At 36.6% G+C, this 20351-nt stretch overlaps 2 protein-coding genes across 2 annotated transcripts; one reads left to right on the top strand and one right to left on the bottom strand.

The window, feature by feature from the left end:
- Positions 1 to 1523: 1523 nt before the first annotated feature.
- Positions 1524 to 5386, top strand: LOC106137621 (IQ and ubiquitin-like domain-containing protein). The gene is made up of 5 exons (XM_013338480.1): positions 1524 to 2448; positions 2653 to 2765; positions 3152 to 3360; positions 3985 to 4114; positions 4250 to 5386. Exons 1-5 carry the CDS (start codon positions 1524 to 1526, stop codon positions 5384 to 5386), a joined length of 2514 nt encoding a protein of 837 aa, XP_013193934.1.
- A 1608-nt stretch (positions 5387 to 6994) lies between these two features.
- Positions 6995 to 20093, bottom strand: LOC106137698 (protein wings apart-like). The gene is made up of 14 exons (XM_013338591.2): positions 19486 to 20093; positions 17322 to 19180; positions 16948 to 17136; positions 16718 to 16822; positions 16114 to 16257; positions 15523 to 15644; positions 15215 to 15341; positions 14477 to 14692; positions 13533 to 13728; positions 12874 to 12992; positions 12525 to 12688; positions 12122 to 12222; positions 9641 to 9825; positions 6995 to 9320 (listed from the first exon to the last, which is right to left on the bottom strand). Exons 1-14 carry the CDS (start codon positions 19643 to 19645, stop codon positions 9057 to 9059), a joined length of 3951 nt encoding a protein of 1316 aa, XP_013194045.1. The 5' UTR covers positions 19646 to 20093; the 3' UTR covers positions 6995 to 9056.
- Between the last annotated feature and the right edge of the window lie 258 nt (positions 20094 to 20351).

Genomic DNA, 20351 nt, shown 5'->3' with positions numbered 1-20351 from the left:
TGTTGAACTGCTGAAGAATTTTTTCACAACGCTTAGAAATTATAATTTTGTCTTGGGTTTTTTATTTATTCCGAGCGTCTCTATATTTTCGAAAAGTATTCAAGTTTTTATATATTGGAATCTAAACCTTGAATACAAGCATGTTTTATTTCTTACACAAAAAAAAAATTGCTGAGTGTATTTGTCTGTAGTATTTTATAAAAAATGTACTTTCTAAAAAACACTAAGAAGTTACTTTGGTTTTCGTATCTTCTGTTACAAAGGAAGCAGTTAATTGTTTAAGGAAACTGCTTGAAAAATATGATCTAGTTTAGTTATTCATGAACGTTTGTTTCAAAGGAGTTTACAGTTAAGCTTAGTGGTTAATTTGTTTTTTATTGAAACAGCACAAGTTAACTCTTTATCAACGCTTGACTACGCCTGTAGCTGTTGCGAGGATACAATGAATTTAACGAACAAAGAAGATTATTTTACAAATGAAAGAAGCGCGTCAACGCCTAGAATTTTCTATAGTTTTTCGTTGGGTCGTAGTATCTACTACTAACTCTTTACTGCTGAGGCCAAGGAAACCGAAAAAAATAAGTACATTCGAATCAAAGTTAGTTTAAGTTATATTTTCAGAGTTTTCATAAGAAAAAAGAATCGTACTTTCTTCCTTAACTTTCTTCCCCGTGAAAATCTAAAAGTAAGGAGGTATCATAAATTAAAAATATCATTAAAGTTAATCCAGGTATAATTGTCACATGACCCAGATAAAAATATAAAAAAGAAGACGCACAGAATTGATTTTATTGGAGTGCAATTTTGATAAACACGTTCTCGATGTTTATTAAAATCCTGATTTGTGAGACGGAGGGCCAATGTTATCTAGGTCGTTAGACATGAAAGCTGTTTTACAGGTCGTGGATCAGACGAGACGATGTGGTTCTCTGCAATGAAATTCGATGTCATGTTGTAATATGAATTGATGAGTAAATAAAGTGAACTGTAAAGATATTTCTTTAGGTTTAATTACTTTAGATATATAGAAATGTCATAAACCACAAGACCAAATTAAAAAAAAAGCTATACCTATTTCTGTAGAGATGCGTAGTAACATTCAATCAACAAATCAATTTAGAGCTACGGCTACATCGTAGTACCTCTATGGATTGTAGAGGCCCCACGCCGTAGCGGACATATCGGAAGTGAGCGGTTGTGTGCAAACATCGGTAAAGCTAGTTGCTATGTATGTCAGAACATCGATCTTTTAGATTCTTTTCAGAGTCACCAGAATGAGCGTTTCAATAGAAAAAAATGTTTGTGTGCCTATAATTTATTTTTGGTTTAGTTTATCACGAGAGTTTGTTACTTGGCTACAATCACTTGGCAACATTTCAAATTTGTTTATGCTTAGCAACCGTTGTTACCTGCTGTAAATACATATTTTGTTAAAATAGTTATAACAAGAACATGAAATATTTATTTAATATTGTGTTTATATATTAAAAAAGGTTGAGTTTTGACTGTTAACATATTCCAAAATGTATATAAACCGTACCATTGGAATCGCTCCAGACCCAGACTGTTTAAAGGGAGTAGTCGCGTGCCAATGCGAATTAGGTCGAGAGAAGCTGCTCACAGCTCCGCCTTATAAACGATTATCCTCGCCGCCTGAAGATGATGCAAAATCAAGGTATTCCACCGCGCCGTGCGTCAGAGATCTTGAACAGTACAAGTGCCCCATCAGCCATATCCTGGTCACATTCAAGGCTCCGCTGCACCCCAACGAAGTGTTCAATAAAGTCTTCCCAGCGAATACGCAAATAAAATTTGTCAAACGTAAACTAGCTAGACTGCTCTCCGTGTCAAATAACAATCTTCTTCTAACTAAAAATAGAACTATATTGAAGGATGCCAGCGTTTTATCTGACCTGAAGACTGATGCCCTTGGCAACTTAGTAATCGATGTGTTCACTAAAGACTCGGAAGATTTTGCTTTATCCACGATACCAAAAGAATCTTATGTCCACGAACTTCTTCACTCAGTCATACCCAAGAAAAAGACAATGCCTTTTATAGCCATTAAATTTAGAGTGATCAATCAAAATGAAACATTTACTCGCTCTTATCATTCTATTATTAAGATCCACGAAATAAAAAAGAATTTGGCGGGAATTTTTCAAGTAGACCCCGACAATTTGGTGTTGGTAAGAGGAGAACGTACGCTAAAAGATAGAATGGCTTTATTAGATTTAGATTACAACAAGTATGGCATAGTAGAAGTGGAGCTGTTGACAAAGAATAATGAAACCTTAAATTTGGAGAAGCTTTACAAAGAAATAGCTGTGAATGATGTTTTAACTGTGACGGTCCCATTTGGTAGCAGTCTGAAACAAATAAATGTCGAAGTGTTTTCAGAACCTATCAAAAAGCCTTATCTTGGGGGATACAGAAATGTTCACACAGGTAAATAAGACTTCTCTCTTTGAAATTGTTTTGATTTTGTACTTTAATTCTTGCAATGATATTAAAAAAGCATTTTGTAGGTAGTTATATAGTAGAGTACGGGTTTGTAGGTAGTTATATAGTAGAGTACGGTAGTTAAGCAGTCCTTCTCTGCATAGTATTTTAATAATAATAGTTTTTCATGGTATTTGTATTGTGTAACAGGAACAGAGTATCATCATGCTTACACTCAAACACCTCAGAAGCCAGAGAAATTACCCCCTGAAAAGAAATCGTGCAGGGACACGCAAACGGCTGAAGAAAAAGAAAAAATATTCGTAAGTGCTATTCATTTTGTGAGCAAATCATGTTTGTTCCGTTCTTGTGGAACTACAGTCTCTGGCATTTGCCAGTAATAATGAGTAATAGTTATCCTGCGTAAGCAGATGGTGGTTTTCATTTAGGTACTACTAAAATATGTAACAAAATATACTAGAGCTGTAAGTACTATATGTATGTATTACACTCCCTCATTTGTCGTAAACCTTAGCGTTCATATTTGGATGAGGCTTGAAAATAAAGGTGGCAAATATCGTTACTTGCTTTAATGACGTCAGAGTTCTTTACCGGAACACGCAATCTCATAACGCCATCTGTAGGCGTAAGTGCGAGTTTATACCAAAGCGTTTCGAATGCGATGTATTTTTCCTTCTTTTTTCTTCAGGACACAGCCTACAGCAGAGCCACACAGATGAATACAGTGCACGCCTATATCCCGAGTGTGACTGACAGGATCGTAGTGCCGAAGCCTTACGAGACTTATGAAGAAATGATAATCCGCCTGAACCACAACCACTACGCTTCGGTCATTCAGCGTGCCTTCAGACATCACCAGTTTCGGCAAAAAGTCGATAGATGGCTTCGGGAGTGCCGGTATGCTAGAAAAGAGTACAATTTTTGCAATGTTTGTGTACCTATAGATATAAAAATAATGTCAGGATGAATCGGGATAGGTAGGTAGATAATATTCCGTTCAATAAAGTCAAAAAGTATCTATGAAAATGCCTGATTTTTATGGAAACTTATCTTTTTTTGCGCAGATACATACATACAGACATAAAATCACGCCTCTTTCCTGGAGGGGTAGGCAGAGACTACCTCTTTCCACTTGCCACAATCTCTGCATATTTCCTTCGCTTCATCCACATTCATAACTCTCTTCATGCAAGCTCGGCGGTTTCGGGTACTTTTGATCTGACCCTTTACCAGGACGTCCTTAATTTGATCAAGATACGTTCGCAAGTTTAAAATAAAAATACGTTTGCGCAGATGTATAAACAAATTTAAATGATACCTACTTTTGCTACAAAATTTACATACAAACATACCTACTTATTATAATCACGCCTATAACCCTTGCGGGAAGACAAAAGCCAACTAAAGGCTACAAAATCTACCTTTTAGTTTTCCTTATCAATGATCTGGGTATATTCCTTTTGATTTGGAAAAAATATTTAGGAAAATTGTAGTTGTTAAATGTGAAATTGTTGTTTGCAGAGAACGAATAGAAAGAATGAAGGAAGAAGATCGTTTGGAGCGAGAGGCGATGGATCGGCGATTGCGCAAGGACCTCATCACCAAAACATATCCTAGAACGCGTGAAGACTTCGATCAATTGTATGCAATGGTGAGCTGTTTATTTAACGAGGATCATTTCAGTTGGAAATGTGCAAAGTAGAATAGAATATAAGGACAAAGTATAGTAGCCAATCCGGACTCTGGAACGTAGCCATCTTTTTATCTATATCTTTGACCCTTTCAGGTGGATCGCTGGAAGCACGCTGAAATTGCTAGGATTTCACAATTACACGCCAAAGGCCCTAAAATTGCAGAATTTACGCTGCTTCTTGATAAAGAAGTGGAACTGCTTCGTTGTATCGAATCTTATAGAGTAAAAGTAAAGGAAGACAGTCGCAAAATAAAGGAAAAGAAGTTCCTTGAAGAAATTTCTAAACCAGTCGCATGGTATGGAAGAGATGGAAAATTGATAACAATGGATACTATTGAAATACAGAAAGCAAGGAAACTTAAAGAACTTTACAATTCCTTTATTCGTGATGACTTGGATGTGAAAGACCGTATGGAGCTTATCGTCAATATGAAATTTGCTTTGCAAGAATTCCGTCACTATTTGGCTGAGGAAATAATAACGCTTTTGGATAGAGAATGTGACCTTCTAGTTCGGAGGTGTAACGATCATCAGCTCGAGTTCCTCAGACGCAGGACTGCCGCCAGTGTGTACCAATTGATAAAGAATTCGGAGCTCAACTCGGGGGTGACCAAATGCAAAGATATCCGAGACTTTAGAAAGATGGAGCACGGCAGACTTCATTTCTGTGAGTTGTGTCACCAGGTGAAACTATTTTCGGAATTCCCTATCAATACGAGAATGAGTGGATTTTTGATTTGCACGTCGTGTTCGTGGAAGGACGTAACTGAACGATTATGGATTGACATGGCGCCTTATAGGTTCATACTGCGCGCAGTGCAGCGCGATGAACGCCGCCGTAAATGTTGGGGATCTCTCGCTTTCGTTCTTCGAGATAGGGATGTGTTCTTCATTGTGGAGAAGTTGTGGCATGCACACTCTGCTATCAGCGAATGCAACGACTTGACTGAGCTGAGATTGTGTCGTTGGCACGTGCACGAGGACTGGTCTCCATGGAACTGTTTCCTCGTTACCGTACAAGAGATGAAAGCGCACCTGAAACTCGAAGTTCCTGAGGATGTTTATGATGAGGAGTTGGTACAGAAGGTAGCAAATAAGCATAAGCTTGCCAAGGCAAATTTCGAGCAACTTTTAACAGTGAACAAGCGTTACACGGAAACAGGCGAATGGCAGGGCGTCAGAGCGCCCGCAGTCGCGCGAGTGGACGCTATAGAACCTTTGTGTTCTTAACTTTTTGTTTGAGATTTACGCAATCATGGTTTAGAATTGTTAAATAGTATTTTTGTCATTAGTTAAATAATATTTATTTGGGGTAGATAAATGTGCTTGTTTTGTTATTAGAAAGATTTACAGTCATTTGTTTTTTTTTTATTTACTCTAATTTGACAGTTTAGTTTTAGGTTCAGCATTCAGTTATTCGAAATTACACCAGTTACGGTGAATTAACAGGTTATAATCAATAGGTTCGTTATATATGTTCTTTTCTATACGATTATTGATTCATTTCTGTTGCAAATATCATAAAATTAAATAACAAGTTGACCAAAACTTATAAATATATATAACTCAACAAAGATTTTAAAAAATCTAATTGTGACTCGCTAAAAATAAGAAGCTTTGATGTGAAGAAAACACGTTATTATTTAAATTGTCTTCTTTTAATAATTACACGTAATACTTTATAACATAATTACACAGTACATATACAATAATAATAATTTCTCAAGATATCAAACTTCCGCGAGTCTAAAACAACATTATATTCAAAACACAGGTGTGATAAAACGTTGTAATTCAATAACAAAATGCATTTTAGAGCTACGCGTGGTACATACATAGGTCAATAAATTACGTAAATATAATTTAGGCAATAAGAATCAATGCATCTATACAACAAACACGAAGGAATTCCCTAGCATTTCAATTAAAATAAACCTCCGAATGTAGCAGTTGCTAATAAATCGTAAACGCGTCTATTAATAAAACCCACAATCTTAAAATATAAGTAAAGCTGTCGGAAATGAACGTCAAAAACAAGTGACAACCTAAACATGCCATGCCATGCCAGCTTCCTCACTGTCCGCTGTCAATAATTCGTATATATTTTCTACTGTATTGGTACTGAATCGATATCAGATAGGAGGGTTTGTGAATATCATGAATGACAAATACATTGTTCAATTGCGATATATAAACAGTATAGATATATTTGTATTTGTTTGGTTCGGCGAAGACTTTCAGATTTGACATAGTACAATATGTTGTACTGTAGTACAATGTGTTGTATGCAACAGAAAACATTATTGATTATTTGGAAGCTGGCGAAAGCGACGTCACACGTGTTCATTATAATAATAAAAAATTAAATTAGCTTCCAACTGTGATTTTATATTATTTTGTTGCCGATCGATAGTCTACTATCGATAGGCTATCGATAGCGTAAAAGTAATAGTATCCATATTATCGAAAGTAAAAATATCGATAGTTCAGCAACGCCAATTGATTGCTTGTATAATTTTGTGACCAACGTCAAAGTCGCAACAAACACTAACATAATTCAGTATTGGAATTATTTTGGGAGGACTTTTCTTCTTGATTTAACATATATTCCCAGACAAAAAGAAAAGGAATCTAATAAAAATTGAACAACTTATGATCCATGTTACACGACTTTCAATCTCTGATGGAAATCGCGGAAGGTGGATCAAATAAAAATAATTATGACCAAGTTAAAAAATTAATTAACTTTTTTGTATTGGTGCCGTGTGGTTCCCGGCACCAATACAAAAAAGAATAGGACCACTCCATCTCTTTCCCATGGATGTCGTAAAAGGCGACTAAGGGATAGGCTTACAAACTTGAGATTCTTTTTTAGGCGATAGGCTAGCAACTTGTCACTATTCGAATCTCAATTCTATCTTAAAGCCAAATAGCTGAACGTGGCCTATCAGTCCGCTCAGGACTGTTGGCTCTGTCTACCCCGCAAGGGATATAGACGTGATTATATGTATGTATGTATGTAAAAAATTAACACATTTTTCTTGGTGTTAGTTATTTCTTTGGTTTATCTTGCACCTATATGTAAGGCTGTTTTGTATATTATTTTGAATAACATATATTACATATCCAAACATAGTTTCAATACTGAAATATGTTAACAAGTTAAAAAACAAGGTACTTTATCCGAGAGCGTTAATACAAATATTACATTAGCTACTGCATAGCCAAATTAAAAAAGTAAATCAAATTCATTATATTCACGGATTTTTCAAAACTTCGTCTAAAAGTGCGCAATGTCAAGATTAAGTAGGTGAAGTGCCTTAGCGTTAAATTCCTTTAAAAAAATAATCTTAACATAAGAAAAAATAAAATTCGAAATATCTTATCGGACAATCAGTCGGGTCGCGAACAAAAATCTATAGTAAATAAGACACGTGACAATGAAACAACTATCCACCATTCGCCATCTAGTCCTATACCTATTGGTTAAAATTCCAACATCATAGATTGTCCTATTTATTGTATAACTAAGCATATATCTCTCGCTTGCGAGCAACTAACGACGTTAGTTTTGTACATTTTACTGCGCGTCGGCATACTCTTGTATATTTCACAGCAAACCGTACGAACTATCTGACATTAGGCTATCTCGAGCTGACGTCAGAACATTGAACAAGAATGCACGCGAATATACTAAATGTTTTAACCAACACACGCGCGGTACAATCTCGTACGATCCAATAAAAGAAATTCTCAACTCTCAATAGAGCCCGAACCTATTGTTACTAGCTAATTTATTTACAATAAAGGATTGTGCCTCATTAGAACAATACTCTAATAATTTTAACCCTCTCGGAGCCCTATAATACAAAAAGTGCAGACACAATATTCACATAAAAGAATACATATCTATTATACACTTACACAACTATTTTTGCACTTTTATATTGCCAGTTCAGTGGCTTAAACTCGGAATATCTCAATTTAATTAAGAATTCATAACCCATATCCATGATCAACATAACTAACTATGCCTTAACAGTCTGTGTTATATTTACAAAAATATTTTTCGGGAAGGAAGAGATATTGATACAAAGAGGTGTCTAATACAGCTGAGTGCAAATTAATGTCCACCGTTATCATTACAAATGGCATGTAAAATATTATTACTAAACAGGATATTATTGTACAAGGATTTGAAGTTTTCGCTTTCATATTTACAATTCTTATCACAAAGAATCAACACATTGCTTTCAGTTTGACAGAACGTAATTAGCAGCCAATAATAAACGAAATCTCAAATTTTCCTACAAAAGCCTAATACAGCGAGTCGGGAGGTCACTAAACATTTCCTATATTACTTGACAACACGTCCACATTACCAATACATACTTGTTTGATATGATCAACCCAACCTCTCCTGAACTCTGAACATAATTTAATAAATACACTTATATTAATGCGTGTTCATAGCGACCATTTGACTGAGACGTCACAGTACCCACATAATTCAACACAGATCTTTGAAAGAATAATCTTGCTCTGCTTTGCAAGCTTGCTGCATAGTCGTCTCATTGGTTGCTTTACAAAGATTATTTTTTTTAATTTGTACAATACTTTTTTATATATGTGGTAAGTATGATAGCAACTAATATTATTGAAAAATGGTCAGGAAATTTCGAAAAACGGTTTTATTGAAATAAGTCTGTAATACAACCATTACAACAAAAATGCCTATGCACGCTAATGTTAAGCAAATATCATTAACTTATTTTTTTCTTTTGATATATTCCTTTCAATAACAAGGCATTGACAATCCCTTCTGATAATGCCAATAACACATGATGATCAGATACTAAAAAGAAACGTCCCAACCAAACGGTCAGAAAGCATTTGAGTTTCAGTGGTATCCGTCCACTTCCATAGACGAGGACATTCTATCTGAAGACGAAGAGCTGTAGTTCATGCTGTAGTTGAGGTTACTCAGGGACATGTCCTGAGGGACGTCTGACGGGGAGGTCTGGTAGTAGTGTCCGGGGTAGGAGCTGGTGCTGTACGGCGCGGGGGGCTGAGACGGGCCTTGTTCAGCCTCTTTATCGCTTTCCTCCATGTAGTCGATGATTTTCTTTGTCGCTTTCACGTGCTGCATGATGGTCGCTTCGCCCTGGAATTATTATTGACATTTATGATTTGATAATGTTTCTATTTTCAGTCTGCTCCAAACCAAGTAGAGTATGATTATTTCTGAAATAATTCAATTTTATTATGTATGGTTAACACTTGTGCAAGTAGAGCAAACTTTTGATTAAAAATATGGATGCTGTAAAAGGCTACTAAAGGGTAGCTAAATATAAACTTGGTATTCGTCTTGCAGGTGATGTGCTAGCAACTTGTCACTGTTTGAATCTCAATTACATCACTAAGCCATACAGCCGAAGGTACCTACATGTTTATTATATAAAAGAAGTACAAAGATAAACTCACGCTGGCGGTGAGCGCGAGGAAGTTGTAGTACTTCCGGAGCGTGGGTAGCATGTGCGCGAAGCTGGGCACGCGCGCGCGCACGGCGGCCCGCGGCGCCGCGCCCGCGCCGCTGGCCGCGCCCACCAGCAGCGCCGTGTACGCGCCCGTCATCGTGTGCTCCATGTGCGTGCCCGCGCGCGCCAGCACTGCAACGGGTCGTGCGTCCAATGAGAACGTTACCATTATTATTATGTTTTTATGCAATTTTTACACCCTTTTCAGGGGAATTAAATATTTTTACGGGCTTTTGACCAAGCAAAAATATTGAATAGAAATAAGTGGAGGTAAGAACAAAATTTTAGTCAAGAGAAAGGAATTTTATGACTATTCTGCAGGTATAAAGGATTCCAGCTTTTTGCAAGAGAATATATGTAAGAGGGTGAATTTGTAGGGTTTCTAAACTATTACGGAGAGTCGTAGGTATAACGCCAGTAGCTGAAATAATTATTGGGATAGTTTTTACGCTGTCTACACGCCATTGTGTTTTTAATTCGATAGCTAACTAACAAAATATAGAGATCCACTTCACATGTGAATGTGAGGTTATGGGTATTTAGAATGGCTATGTCGATAAGGTAAACGGATTTGCTATTTTTATCAAAAAAGGTAATATCAGGTCTATTGTGGTGAATAGTCTTGTCGGTAATGATTGTTCTGTCCCAGTACATTTTATATTGCGCATTATCTTATACAGTTACATACATACATACATACATACATAAACTCACGCCTCTTTCCCGGAGGGGTAGGCAGAGACTACCTCTTTCCACTTGCCACGATCCCTGCATACTTCCTTTGCTTCATCCACATTCATAACTCTCTTCATGCAAGCTCGGCGGTTTCGGGCACTTTTGACCTGACCCTTCACCAGGACGTCCTTAATTTGATCAAGATATGTTCGTCTAGGTCTTCCCACCCCGACCTTTCCCTCCACACTCTCCTTGTATATCTGCTTAGTCAACCTGTTTTCATTCATCCTCTCCACATGACCGAACCATCTCAACATACCCTTTTCTATTCCTGTAACTACATCTTCTTTCACATCACAACATTCCCTTATCACGCTGTTCCTTATCCGGTCACTCAATTTCACACCCAACATACTCCTTAACGCTCTCATTTCCACTGCATTTATTCTGCTTTCGTGCTTCTTTTGCCATACCCAACTTTCACTCCCATACATTAATGTCGGGACCAACACGCCCCTGTGCACAGCCAGTCTTATACAGTTTGTGGGGAATTTTTATAATAAGCTGTTATTATTATTATATACTTTAAACACACTAGCAGCTCATTAAGCTGATGCGTGTGAATTTTGATGCTTGAAGATTTTTAAAGTTTGTCTAGCCGATTCTTAAAACAATTGACTGGAGGAGCAGTTATGACACTCGTAGGAAGCTTGTTCCAGTCTGTAACAACACGATTAGGGAGAAAATTTTGTAGTGGATTCTTTTTAGCTTTCGTGCGGCATAACATTAACGAGTGACCCCTCAGCCGCTTATTAGTAGAAAGTTGAAACAATGTTCGAAGGTCTGTCACATCATAGTATCCTGTGAGTATTTTATAAGTTTCAATTAATCTTCGTTTGCTTCTTCACGTCTCAAGTGTTGTCAATTTTAATTCTTTTAATCTACACTCATATGACATATTTCGCAGTGATTTTACCATCTTTGTAGCTCTACGTTGTACATTTTCAAGAAGTGTTTTATCCTTCTTAAAGTATGGGTCCCAGATCATATACCCAAACTCCAACAATGGTCTTATATACGTTTTATATATTTTCAAGAACATTTTTGATGTGAGAGTCATAAACGATTTGCGAACAAGATAGTTAACAGCATAGTTTGCCTTCTTGACAATATTAACTATATGTGTCTCTCATTTTAAATCACTGGTTACTGTTATGCCAAGATCTTTTTGTGAGTCTACAGAGGTTAATTCTTTATTGCCCAGATAGTATTTGTTACGAGGATTATTCTTCCCCATGTGTTAAACAGTGCATTTGTCAGCGTTAACTGACAAAAGCCAATCTGGTCCAATCAGAAATATCGTTAAGCGCTTTTTGTATTTCTGTGGATTGCAAGTTGGGATTGCCAAAAATTTCGTGTCATCAGCAAACAGTGAGAAGGGTAACTGCAACGTTTGTTTTAGATCCGTCAAATATAGGATGAAGAGGAGCAGTCCAAGAACGGAGCCCTGTGGAACACCACTGAGTACAGCTCGCGGACTTGAAAGGATATTGCCCACTCTGACACAAAAATATCTGCCAGTCAAAAAATCTTTGATCCATGCGAAATCCAAATTCCTCCAAAATCAAAATCTGTATTTTATTAAATTCTCTTATTCTCCTGACATCAACCCCAGTTGGGTCCTCACTTGGAGAAAAGCTCGGGGACACAAAAACAAATAACAATTTAAGAAAAACTGAAACAACGAACTTACGTTTCGCAACAGTCTCTTCGAGTTCATCTTGAGATTGCTTTTTCTTGTCCTTGTCACCCTTTTCTCCTTCTAACAAGGCATCGGCATTTTCTTCCGCCCGTCTAAAAAATAATTAAAATTTAATTATAATTCGTAACGAGGCCATTTGTCTGCTATCTTACCACCTTAAAGTTCAGTAAAATTTATTTTGATAAGTTTCAGTACTGAAATAAACAAAACTTTGTTATATAGAACTGCAACTAGTAAATGCTTTCTCTTCAATAATTTGCGAACATCAAATGTTAGAATGCTTTAAAATTATTTTGCCAGATTTGATTGGACATTGCAATATGAAGTCAAGTCCATCTGCTTAACATTTTTTAGTGAACAAATTATATGAACGTATAATATATTAATTATTTACCTGGCGAGTTCCTCTCGCTTGTAAAACAGGTCCACGATGAGATCCAAGGCGGAGACGCTTCTAGAGATAATGTCGTCTTCATTGTCCACGCGAATTCTAAGGCTTAGTAGTTGTTGAGTATTTACTTCGTTGTTCTGTGCTAGATTGATCAAAAGATGCAGCGCCTGCGTAATAGAAACATTTTGTTATTAGTGAAAAATTTAAATTGTTGAAAATATAAATTTTTATATATTATTACGTTGTGACCGTAATGACGCATCACAAAAACACCAATCTATGTTCTCACATAAGATAAAAGTGGAATTTTTACCAATACAAGCCACTTGAATATTTTAGGGTGGATACTTACACAAACACTGAATTCGAAGTTTTTGTCGTCAGGTATGAAGTTTCCTTGATTGTTCAACACTATGAGGCACATCTCCATAACATAGGGTAGCGTGCCGATCACTTGAGCCCCTTTAGAAACTGCACAAAAATAACATAAGGAAAATTAATTAAATAAATTCCGATTATTGTTCAAAAGGAAACATTACTAAAACAGTAAACAAACAGTAAAATCAACCTTCTTCTTATATAGATATTCTTAACTAGTCAGTGGAAGTAAGTGGTGTGTTCTCCATTCTAGACAATTTTCTAAGGTTTTATGGCTTTGAAGTAAATAATGCTGGTGATTGAACATAATTTAAAACAATAGAATCTAAAATGATTTATCGCTCCTTGAGAATACGCGTATAATTTTATGCAAGTTCCTATTTGATGGTAAATGTTTATTAAATCGCGTCATTTTAATTTCTTATATAAGTCTTATAGTTGAAGGCATATCCTTTCCAAGATATACTAGTGTTCTTTTAAATAGGCAATATTGAAAAGTGTAGCAAGCACCTCGTTGTGTGCCTTCATTACAAAGAAGGGACTAGTATAGGATGTGTTCTCACATTTTTTATTTGAGATTAACGTTTTTTCAAAGAAAATGGTATAACTTAATCACCTTAATTTAAAACTTACCAGTACTATGGAAAGCATGTGACAGGTTGACCAAAACTTTGATAGCAGGTAAGGCAGCGTCTAACAAAGCGTTTCGCAATCTGGACTCCGTGCTGGCCTCAGTGATCAGTTTCCGGAGGAAGGATGATAATGTTCTCGTGGCACCAAGTTGTTCATTAATCAGGTACAGTTGGTTGTCTTCGTTTTGTTGTGTCACCTGAAAATTACATATTTTATTGAATATTTTTCATTATGGTGTTTACCCAATTGTATATTCAGCTGTATAATTCACAAAACAACTCAAGGGAATACCTAAATGATAAAAAAGAGAAAAAATCTTGTGAATAAAAAATTGGGAACAAGCATCTCCACTACTTATTTCTAACTTACTAATTTCAGTTCATGTATCCCTCGTATTTTACAATATCTAAAGATGGAGTGACACCGTAATTTCTTATCTATACTAATATTATAAAGCTGCAGAGTTTATTTGTTTGAACGCGCTAAATTAACGCGAAAAATTATTTTTGCTTTGAATAGACCATTTATCGAGAAAGGCTTTATAGGCTTTATAACATCACGCTGCAACTTTAATTATTCATCCTCGAGGGCTTCAATGATGCCCAAAATAACTTTTCCACGCGGACGAAGTTGCGGGCACAGCTAGTGACTAATAATTATCCATTTAGGCACATAATTTATTACAAAGTGCATTTCAATTTATTTCTTATACTGTGTCATATCAAAATATGGGTTATTCTGCTGATAAGGTGTCATTTTATTTATTTATTTTTGCACAAAGATCTACACAGTACAACTTGAAGTTTGTTACATAACAAACTTCTAAATAGTAATCTTTCGGGTAATGGTGGACTTAACATCACGTTGTACAAGTCCTCGTCTCTCAGGCCCAAACTAATGAGTAAAATGACACCGTTCCCCTGTTGAGTGTAACTGGCACTGACATTTTCCAAGACGCGCATGCAGCGATCAGCCTTCCTGAGCACGTCGACGTCGGCGCCGGCCCAGGCGGCGGCGGGCGCCTGCAGCCGCGCCGCGCAGTCCTGGATGGTGCGCACGATGTGGTCCACGCCGCCCAGCACTCGCAACTCCTCCTTGAACCATTCCCCGGCACGCTTCGAAGTCAGTGACAGCAGCGTTTCCATTGCCAAATGCCCCACCTGTAATCAACTTCAGATTTAAGCATACATACATACTATTATATAATAATCACGTTTGTTTCCCTTGCGAGGTAGACGTAGCTAACAGTCTCGAAAAGACTAAATGTCACGTTCATGTATGGTTTAATGATTGAATTGAGATCTAAATATAGACAGGTTACTAGCCTGTCGCCTAAATGAAAAATCCCAAGGTATTATCCTCAATTGAATTTTACAATCTGCCCAATAAGAACTGCAGCAGGTACACACAGGCATGTTTTATCTTCGTTCCCAGACCAAAATGATAGCTTCCTTTTTAACATTTATTTTTACTTATAAATAAGAAAATGTATGGAGGAAATTTCTAAAAATAAATAAAAAAAATTATAATTATATTACTCGAGAAATATCGAGCCCTGCCCACCGACAGTCAGGGTCTGGGTTTCATTCTGCAATATTTAAAATGTGTTTATTTTTAATATTGAATTTATATTTTAAAATACTGAAAAAAAGGAATGAGAGGAATAAAAGCAAATAACTCACAGTAATGTTTTCCAAATCTAATTCTTGTGCTTTCCCCTGACTCTTGATCTCAGCACACAGCTCTCTGACTCGTTCCTGAGTTTTAGCTAATTGTGCCGAAGTTAGACCGCAGTCGTCAAGTGCATTTCTGGAACATAATGTTTTAGTAACACCTGATTTCGAATCATAAATGAGCATGGTAAGACCTTAAACACGCGTGCATAAGTATATTCTTAAAACAAGTTTCAACATTGTTTAAAGCCTATAAGTTGTACAAAAGTGTGTAAAACAAGATGGGAAAAAGATCGTTTAGATGAAAGAAAACTTACTTGTGTGAAACATCAGATTCTAGAAGATTCAGCATCAGTTCAAGAGAATCCCTGTCCACATCCATGTTGAGACGATCTTGCGACAGCACGAACATGACGGTGGCAGTGCATAGACCCAGGCTCTGAAAATATGAATAAAAGTGATATCCTAATTAATGTTTTTGAAACATTTAAATTCTAGTAAAATTATCATGAAGAGTTGTTTGTGGTAATATCATCATCTTGTCTTGTGTTCCAGCTGCTTTATGCCGGTATGTTTTTACTGTGTACTTGTTTATATGTAATTAATAAAATACATAAACGATATATAAACAATGTACAATTTTGTTGACGGAGCAAGCGAAGTGAGTGAGGTCTACCAATCAACTTGGGGGAAAATACACTTTTATATGTTTGTAACGCGATAGCTTGAACAGCAAGTTTGATTTTGATGAATTCGTAGGGACATCAAAATCGGCCAAGAAGTTTCTAAGATATTCATAATTAGTAAATTAAATAAAGTTATTGATGCACTGATCGGAATTTAAATCCGGAACCTTGTGTAAGAGGAATGATAACAAATTGAATGCAATAAACAAAACGTGTCTATACCTGATCATTAGTAGCGTCATGCAGCGCCCTGAAGAACTTCTGCACGATGCCGTGCGCGCGCAGGTGCATGCGGAACGCGGGCGCCGTGCACTTGCTGGCCAGCGTGATGGCGGACAGGCAGCGGATCGACATCGGGTTGTTGTCCTGGAAATTAACAACAAATGACGTTGACATCACAGACAAAAAAAGGATCTGAGCAATATATGTTGGACTCCGGAGATAGCTAAGCCATTTCATCTTGGTTAGTGGATGGGAGGTGGCTCAGGTATTTTCTGAGCTGTGTGTACATTCATTTGAGTATTACAAAAGCTCTTATTGTGATGGAAAACATCGTGAATTATTCAGGCAACTAGATGTGAACAAACCATCGTCTGATATGAAATAGGTTCCCCAGCAAAGTTGCAGGTCAGTTGGGAGTGGCTTTGTGTATAATCCTGACCATTCCAATCTTAGGATCACAATCAAAGGTGCACTTATTTTGTAAATTCAAATAAGTTTTCATAAGTATTAAAAAAATGTTTGCTATTGCAAGCCCATGCATGAATTACGGTTTAAATTGTTTTTCACACTCATGAGTTGTCAGTGTTATTTAAATACAAATTACCTGTAAAGCATCCAGAATATATTCTACATCATCATTTAACTCCTGGAACTCTCCAATTTCCTGTATTTGATGTGCCTTCTTCACATTTCTCACCACGGTATAAAACTGAAAATAATAAAGCAAACATTTCATTTCATGCATATAAACAACTAGCAATTAAATTGTTAAAGCAATGTTAATTCTTACAATATATTATATAAATTTTAAAGCAGTTTTAGAAACAAACATACCTCCTTAGCTTCTTTTGCACATCTGACACTAGTGTATGGTTTAACAGTTTCCGTAGAGTCAATAGTGTCGGTAATGGGATCTGGTGCTCTATACCTCGTGACTCTTGTGAGTTCCTCAGGCACTGGAGCAACTGGGTTTTTAACTTCTGAGTTTTCTGTTGGTTCTGGCCTTGGTGTCTCATTACCTTTCTGTAAAATTTAATAATTGAAAACTTGTTAATTTTGTTGTTTTGGGAAAAATTGCTACTCTAGAAATCCAAAAACTACCTTTGTAGTCTCACATAATTCATCAAAATGTGATTTCACTATTAAAATAAAAATATAAAGTAAAAATATAGAACTTTTAAAAAATATTAAAGTATGTATTTACTTACATCCCACTCATGTCGATACAAATGTCTTCTTTTTCTTGCTGGTAGCGGAGAGGGATTATCATTAACCAGTGATTTACTCTTGAATATTGAACCTTTCTTCTTAGTTATAACAAGCTTCACGCTAGGCTTGTCATCTGTTTGTTCTTCTGGCTCAGACACACCATGTGGAGATTTGAAAACATCATCACTATGGGCCTTTTGGCTATCTTCCTCTGAGTTCTCATTGGGACAACTATTATAGGCAGAATCAGATGATTGTGTTGGCTGTGAATACATTTGATTCTCATCCATTGTAAGTGTTGGAGTACTTTCTCCTGTATCAAGGTCTTCTTGAGGTAATTCTGGTTCAATTGCTTCATCTCCCTTTTCCTCAAGATCATTTTCTTGAATATCAGAATTGTAATCAGGGCTTGAATGCTTGCTAAACTTATGTTTTTTCTTGCCTTTAACTTTTGTAGAATCATTTGTTTTTCCATCACTACCACCAGACAATATATTTATTAATTCATCCTTCTTACTATCAGCTTCTTTTTCAATTCCTTCATTCTCCTCTTGTGATGTAACAACAGTGGTCTCAATAGATTCAAGCTTTTTCTTCACTTTCCTACCTTCCCTTTTGATGTCACTCACAGTTTTTGTTCCTTGTTTGGAATAATTTGATGTAATTGCATCCAAATAATCATCATTTTCACTGTAATTTATATTGGGCCTATTTCTCCTAGATCTTCCAGTTGAGCTCTCAGGAGGTTTTGGCTCTGGTGGCAGTTCTTTTGGCTGCACTTCTAACCTTGGTGATTTGGAAACTGGACCAGCAGAATCCAACTTAGCCAATTGACTTTCAATATCATCCAGTTGTGCAGGTTCTCTCTCTTTGTCATGAGCTGGTGACGCCAGAGTCTTATAAAGATCATATGCATCAGATCCTGGAGCTGGTGAAGTTGCTTTTTTCAAAGGCTCATCATCAGAGTTTTTGTGGTGACGTTTATGAGATTTGTGTTCCTTTTTACTTTTCTTTTCTTTTTTGGTTTCTTGATTAAGCCCAGCACATTTTATTGTGATTTTTAAACCTTCATGTTTAGGAGAACAGATTGTTTCCACTGAAGGACTCTTCTTGTGATCAGAACCAATATCAGAGTGTGTATCTAATGAGGAATGCCTATCTGAGCTAGGTGAAGTAAATCCTTCATTAGAGTCAGTACTAACAATTCTTGATGTACCCTTAGATATCCTGAGAACAATGGGAGGTGGTTTCCTTTCTTCATTTGAATCTTTACTTGTGGAAGGACTTGGGATGCTAGTTTTAGTTGAGGCAGGTGTAGGGCTTGATATAACTGGGCTTGCTTTTGGTGATGCAACTTGAGGTGATGCAATTTTAGGAGAAGGTATTTTAACAGGAGGCAGTTCAAAATGACTGAAATCTGGTATTGGGCTGTTACTACCATCTTCTGCATAATTTATTACTTTGTCCCGATTGCGTACCAAGTACCGTTTGTTAGGTGGTTGAGTATTTGGTGCAGGCACTTCTTCTTTTCTAGAGGCCTTTGTGGCTAAAGTTTTCTTTGATCTGGATTTTTCAGAATTACGCCTAGGCAACTCTGGTGAAGATGAGTCTCTGTTGTAAACTCTACTTCGTTTTGTAGGTTTCTTTTCCCTGCTATTTGAGGGATGTTCTGGGGACAGGGGAGCTGCAGGTACTGGTGGAGCATATGTTATCTGTGGTACAGGTGGGTAAGGCTCAGCATTGCGAGACTTGAAAAATTTTTTGGGTTTAGGTGGTGCCTGTTCTGTTTCAACTGCAGGCACTGTCAGCGGGCTATTTTGATCTTGGATTGGTTTCTTGACAACATTATTTGCAAAAGCTGAAAGAAAAAAATATACATCTGTTACAACCTGAGTAAGTTGCTGTTTACAAACATTGTTGTAAACAAGAACATGTGATTTCAATAAACCAAAAATTCTCTATGGTTAAATTGAGATTTCTGAATCGAAATACCCAAGACAGTAATTATAGTTGGATGCAATTGAAGAAATTTACTTTCACCAGTTATCTAATGAGAATATCTTTACATTGATATTCAGGGGCAATGTTAACCTCTAACTAATAAATACAGTGTTGTCTAATTGGTAGTTGGTATCTGAAGTATTTTAGAAGATGTTTATTTACCGTAAGGGGCGCTCCTGATGGAAGTAAAGCTTGTGATACCCCATTTGCCCACAGTCCCTGCTGAACGGGCAGCAGATGGGCAATTACTGTTTTCTCTAAACAGGGCACTATCCAGCGGCACGGCCACACTGCCAGCTCGGCCTCTGCCCCAGCGTGACATGGTGATAATTTCATCAAAACCGATGACACCTGCACCGTCTTTGCCAGATCAATCACCTCTTCTAATGTCAAATAAACAAGCGGCACATGCCGACATGGAATGCGTTAGGCACGCTGAGCACAACCTTACTTTACACTTCAGAATACTTTGAACAATTTCTAGACTTCTTCAAAATGAAACGAAAACACAACCCTGAAAGATAACACACCCGCCATTTTTACGGGAGCTAAGTACTTTTCCCACAGACGCATTCATAGAAATTGCACGAAAACACTTTTCTAATATTGTTCACAATTCCATTATTTTAAAAGGTTTTCTTTGAACTTATGAGGTAGATAATTTATGTTGATTTACGAACAATTTAATAAAAATTAGGACACACACTGCGATGTTGTCATCTCAAAACACAAGAGGCGCCATATTGGCAAAACAAGGAGAAATAATTTCTATAGCCAATCCGAAGAGCCCATTCGTTCGTTCATTCTATTTTATCCATAGACAAAACCAGTGCATATAATTTTAGTTACAATCAAAATCTATCGATTTAGAAACAAATTTTTTGTCAGAATAATGGTGATATTTAAAAATAATCCTCTTTTTGGTATCAAAGACTTTCTGATGAAATTAGAATACAGGAAGTAATCGGGACAAGTAAAGACATGTAGAGATCAGAATAATTATATAGGATTAATTATTGCGATTATTA

This window comes from Amyelois transitella, chromosome 10, assembly GCF_032362555.1.
Source record: "Amyelois transitella isolate CPQ chromosome 10, ilAmyTran1.1, whole genome shotgun sequence".
NCBI classification, from domain to species: Eukaryota; Metazoa; Arthropoda; class Insecta; order Lepidoptera; family Pyralidae; genus Amyelois; species Amyelois transitella.
Note: the sequence above shows the minus strand (reverse complement) of the source record. Positions and strands in the feature narration are given on the sequence as shown.